The sequence below is a fragment of the Oncorhynchus gorbuscha genome, unplaced genomic scaffold (genome assembly GCF_021184085.1).
Source record: "Oncorhynchus gorbuscha isolate QuinsamMale2020 ecotype Even-year unplaced genomic scaffold, OgorEven_v1.0 Un_scaffold_1368, whole genome shotgun sequence".
Lineage (NCBI taxonomy): Eukaryota > Metazoa > Chordata > Actinopteri > Salmoniformes > Salmonidae > Oncorhynchus > Oncorhynchus gorbuscha.
The window spans coordinates 108,167-114,118 of record NW_025746162.1 but is presented as its reverse complement, the minus strand read 5'-3'; the positions used below and the strand labels follow the sequence as shown (position 1 = coordinate 114,118).

The window sequence follows — 5,952 nt, the reverse complement described above, 5'->3', positions numbered from 1 at the left end:
GTATGTTTTCTGTACTATATATCTACTTATATATGTATGTATACTGTACTATTTAACTACTATATGGAGTATGTATACTGTACTATATATGTGCTTAAATAGAGTATTTATACTGTACTATATAGGTACTTATATAGAGTGGTATACTGTACTATATATGTGCTTTTATAGAGTATGTAATACTGTACTATATAACTACATACAGTATATTTTGTCTATATAGGTATGTATACTTTACTATATATGTACTTATATGTTGTCTATATAGGTATGTATACTGTAATACGACATAACTACTGACAGTATATTTTGTCTATATTGAGTATGTATACTTTACTGACATATGTACTTATATGTTGTCTATATAGAGTATGTATTCTGTACTATATATGTACTATATGTACTTATATGTTGTCTATATTGAGGTATGTGACTGTTTACTATATAGACAGAATGGCATGTGGCTTCTCCCGACAGGCGGCCTAGTGACAGGTGGCCTTGCGACAGGTGGCCTAGCGAAACTGCCCGCCTGGATAGGGGCCTGGAGCGACAGGCGGCCTCCAGTCGACAGTGATTCTACATAGCGACAGCTGGCCTAGCGACAGGTGGCCTGCGACAGGTGGCCTAGCGACAGGAGCCTCCAGCGACAGGTGAGCCTAGCGACAGGTAGCCTAGCGACAGGTAGCCTGGAGCGACAGGTAGCCTAGTGGTTAGAGTGTTGGGCTAGTAACCTGAAAGGTTGCAAGATCGAATCCAGGGAGCTGACAAGGTAAAATTATTTTGTTCTGCCCCCTGAACAAGGCAGTTAACCCACTGTTAACCCAATGGGCACTTCTTACGTTTACCATACGGTCAAGCTGCTCTGACACAGCTCAGTAGGGTTGAGGTCCAGTGACTGTGTTGGCCACTCCACTATAGACAGAATACCAGCTGACTGCTTCTTCCCTAAATAGCTCTTGTATAGTAGTCCTGGAGCTGTGCTTTGGAGCTCTTTTTCAGAGATGTATAATAAACTGACACCGCCTGGTATAGAGGTCCTGGAGGGCAGGGAGCTCTGTCCAGTCTACCATGTGATTCTACATCTCTGACACCGCCTGGTATAGAGGTCCTGGAGGGCAGGGAGCTCTTTCCAGTCTACCATGTGATTCTACATCTCTGACACCGCCTGGTATAGAGGTCCTGGAGGGCAGGGAGCTCTGTCCAGTTTACCATGTGATTCTACATCTCTGACACCGCCTGGTATAGAGGTCCTGGAGGGCAGGGAGCTCTGCCCCAGTTTACCATGTGATTCTACATCTCTGACACCACCTGGTATAGAGGTCCTGGAGGGCAGGGAGCTCTGTCCCAGTTTACCATGTGATTCTACATCTCTGACACCGCCTGGTATAGAGGTCCTGGAGGGCAGGGAGCTCTGTCCAGTCTACCATGTGATTCTACATCTCTGACACCGCCTGGTATAGAGGTCCTGGAGGGCAGGGAGCTCTGTCAGTCTACCATGTGATTCTACATCTCTGACAGCGCCTGGTATAGAGGTCCTGGATGGCAGGGAGCTCTGTCCAGTCTACCATGTGATTCTACATCTCTGACACCGCCTGGTATAGAGGTCCTGGAAGGCAGGGAGCTCTGCCCCAGTTTACCATGTGATTCTACATCTCTGACACCGCCTGGTATAGAGGTCCTGGAGGGCAGGGAGCTCTGCCCCAGTCTACCATGTGATTCTACATCTCTGACACCGCCTGGTATAGAGGTCCTGGAAGGCAGGGAGCTCTGTCCCAGTTTACCATGTGATTCTACATCTCTGACACCGCCTGGTATAGAGGTCCTGGAAGGCAGGGAGCTCTGTCCAGTCTACCATGTGATTCTACATCTCTGACAGCGCCTGGTATAGAGGTCCTGGAAGGCAGGGAGCTCTGTCCAGTCTACCATGTGATTCTACATCTCTGACAGCGCCTGGTATAGAGGTCCTGGAGGGCAGGGAGCTCTGTCCCAGTCTACCATGTGATTCTACATCTCTGACACCGCCTGGTATAGAGGTCCTGGAAGGCAGGGAGCTCTGCCCCAGTTTACCATGTGATTCTACATCTCTGACACCGCCTGGTATAGAGGTCCTGGAAGGCAGGGAGCTCTGCCCCAGTCTACCATGTGATTCTACATCTCTGACAGCGCCTGGTATAGAGGTCCTGGAAGGCAGGGAGCTCTGCCCCAGTTTACCATGTGATTCTACATCTAGCAGGGGAGACTCCTTACTCTCTCACTCTGTGTGTGTGTGTTCAGGAGGAGGGCAGAGTTCTTTGAACTGGGTCAGAGAGGAGTGAGGTGGGAGGAGGACAGGCACAGAGACTTACTAAGGTGAGCATTCTAAACCCTATATAGTGCACTACTTTAGACTGCAGCCCTATGGGCCTAAAGTAGTGCACGAGGGTCCCGTTTGGGACACACTTATCTGCCTTACGTAGTGCACTACTTTATGACACCCTATTCCCTATATAGTGAACTACTATAGACCATATTCCCTACATAGTGGTACTACTATAGACCCTATTCCCTATATAGTGAACTACTATAGACCAGAGCCCTATTCCCTATATAGTGGTACTACTATAGACCCTATTCCCTATATAGTGAACTACTATAGACCATATTCCCTATATAGTGGTACTACTATAGACCCTATTCCCTATATAGTGAACTACTATAGACCAGAGCCCTATTCCCTATATAGTGGTACTACTATAGACCAGAGCCCTATTCCCTATATAGTGGTACTACTATAGACCAGAGCCCTATTCCCTATATAGTGGCACTACTATAGACCAGAGCCCTATTCCCTATATAGTGCACTACTATAGACCAGAGCCCTATTCCCTATATAGTACACTACTATAGACCAGAGCCCTATTCCCTATATAGTGGTACTACTATAGACCAGAGCCCTATTCCCTATATAGTGGTACTACTATAGACCAGAGCCCTATTCCCTATATAGTGGTACTACTATAGACCCTATTCCCTATATAGTGGTACTACTATAGACCAGAGCCCTATTCCCTATCGGGCATAGTTTGACCATCTAGTCGTGAGACTCTGAGCCCTATTGTATGTAGTGGTACTACTATGACCATTGAGCCCTATTCCCTATTGGTCGGGCACTAGTGTTTGACCATGTAGTCGTCTGATCCAATGTGTGTGTGTGTGTGTGTGTGTGTGTGTGTGTGTGTGTGTGTGTGTGTGTCTCAGGTCGATGCTGATGACAGCCAGCGTAGCTATCACATGTGCTGCCATTACAAAGCCTTGGCATATGTAGCAGTGCTATCACATGTAGGGTAACATTGTGCATCGTTTGCTCTATCACACTACACATCACTGTGTACATCGCTGCTATCACATGTAGCTATCGCTGCTATCACAGCTAAGTCGGTGCATCACATGTAGCTACTATCACATGTAGAGTTAACATCACACTATCACATGTAGCTATCGCTGCTATCACATGTAGCTATCGCTGCTATCACATGTAGCTATCGCTGCTATCACATGTGGCTATCGCTGCACAGCTACATCACATGTACTACATCACAGCTACTACACATGTACTACTATCACATGTAGCTATCGCCTCATTCTCTATCACATGTAGCTATCGCCTATCACATGACTAGCTAGCTATCGCTGCTATCACATGTAGTGCTGCTATCACATGTTTTCGCTGCTATCAATGGAGCTTATCACGAGCTATCCTGCTAAGGAAGTAGTCGCTCAACATCAAACCTGTCGCTGCTATCACATGTAGCTATCGCTGCTATCACATGTAGCTATCGCTGCTATCATCATGTAGCTATCGCTGCTATCACATGTAGCTATCGCTGCTATCACATGTAGCTATCGCTGCTATCACATGTAGCTATCGCTGCTATCACATGTAGCTATCGCCTGGAACTTAGTTATCACATGTAGCTATCTGCCTGCTATCACATGTAGCTATCGCTGCTATCACATGTAGCTATCGCTGCTATCACATGTAGCTATCGCTGCTATCACATGTATCACATGTAGCTATCGCTGCTATCACATGCTATAGCTATCACATATCGCTGCTATCACATGTAGCTATCGCTGCTATCACATGTAGCTATCGCTGCTATCACATGTAGCTATGCTATCACATGTAGCTATCGCTGCTATCACATGTAGCTATCATGTAGCTGCTATCACATAGCTAGCTATATCGCTGCTATCACATGTAGCTATCGCTGCTATCACATGTAGCTATCGCTGCTATCACATGTAGCTATCGCTGCTATCACATGTAGCTATCGCTGCCTGGAACTTAGTTAAACATCAAACCTGTAGTAAGTAGCTATCGCTGCCTGGAACTTAGTTATCAAACATGTAGCTATCGCTGCTATCACATGTAGCTATCGCTGCTATCACATGTAGCTATCGCTACCTGGAACTTAGCTATCAAACCTGTATAAGTAGCTATCGCTGCTATCACATGTAGCTATCGCTGCTATCACATGTAGCTATCGCTGCTATCACATGTAGCTATCGCTGCTATCACATGTAGCTATCGCTGCTATCACATGTAGCTATCGCTGCTATCACATGTAGCTATCGCTGCTATCACATGTAGCTATCGCTGCTATCACATGTAGCTATCGCTGCTATCATAGCTATCGCTGTATATGTAGCTATCGCTGCTATCACATGTAGCTATCGCTGCTGGAACATGTAGCTATCGCTGCTATCACATGTACCTGCTATCACATGTAGCTATCGCTGCCTGGAACTTATCATCAAACCTCAATGCATGGAACTTCGCTACTTACAACAGGTTAACTCAGTTGACCGCTGACCTGCATGTTAAGTCAGTTGACCTCTGACCTGCAGAACAACATGTTTAACTCAGTTGACCTCTGACCTGCAAGACAACATGTTAACTCAGTTGACTCAGTCTGACCTGCTGACCTAACATGTTAACTCAGTTGACCTCTGACCTGCAAGACAACATGTTAACTCAGTTGACCTCTGACCTGCAAGACCATGTTAACTCATGTTAACTCAGTGGACCTCTGACCTGCAGGACAACATGTTAACTCAGTTGACCTCTGACCTGCATGTTAACTCAGTTGACCTCTGACCTGCAGGAAAACATGTTAACTCAGTTGACCTCTGACCTGCATGTTAACTCAGTTGACCTCTGACCTGCATGTTAACTCTGACCTCTGACCTGCAGGACAACATGTTAACTCAGTTGACCTCTGACCTGCATGTTAACTCAGTTGACCTCTGACCTGACAACATGTTAACTCAGTTGACCTCTGACCTGCAGGACAACATGTTAACTCAGTTGACCTCTGACCTGCAGGACAACATGTTAACTCAGTTGACCTCTGACCTGCAGGACAACATGTTAACTCAGTTGACCTCTGACCTGCAGGACAACATGTTAACTCAGTGACCTCTGACCTGCAGGACAACATGTTAACTCAGTTGACCTCTGACCCAGGACAACATGTTAACTCAGTTGACCTCTGACCTGCAAGACAACATATTAACTCAGTTGACCTCTGACCCGCAGGACAACATGTTAACTCATATAATTATGGTGAGACAATAAGTTCCATCTGTTTGTCCCCAGGACATGATGAACAGAGACAACAGCACTCGTCTTCCTCACATGCAGGTCAACTACATCGATGGGATGTGCCATCCCTTATACCAGGTGGGTACTAGTCCAATCACCCTCTATACAACCTGGGTGGGTACTAGACCATTCACCCTCTATACAACCTGGGTAGATAGTAGACCATTCACCCTCTATACAACCTGGGTAGATAGTAGACCATTCACCCTCTATACAACCTGGGTAGATAGTAGACCATTCACCCTCTATACAACCTGGGTAGATAGTAGACCATTCACCCTCTATACAACCTGGGTAGATAGTAG

The 5,952-nt window shown here is 46.1% G+C and overlaps 1 protein-coding gene across 1 annotated transcript in view; it reads left to right on the top strand.

The window, feature by feature from the left end:
* The window catches only part of LOC124022392 (cGMP-specific 3',5'-cyclic phosphodiesterase-like), a 24,596-nt gene extending 19,135 nt beyond the window's left edge, over positions 1–5,461 (top strand). Inside the window, exon 9 of the mRNA XM_046337333.1 lies at positions 5,315–5,461. Within this exon, the coding sequence (XP_046193289.1) occupies positions 5,315–5,461 (147 nt within the window). The remainder of the gene's footprint in view (positions 1–5,314) is intronic.
* The last annotated feature ends 491 nt before the right edge of the window (positions 5,462–5,952 follow it).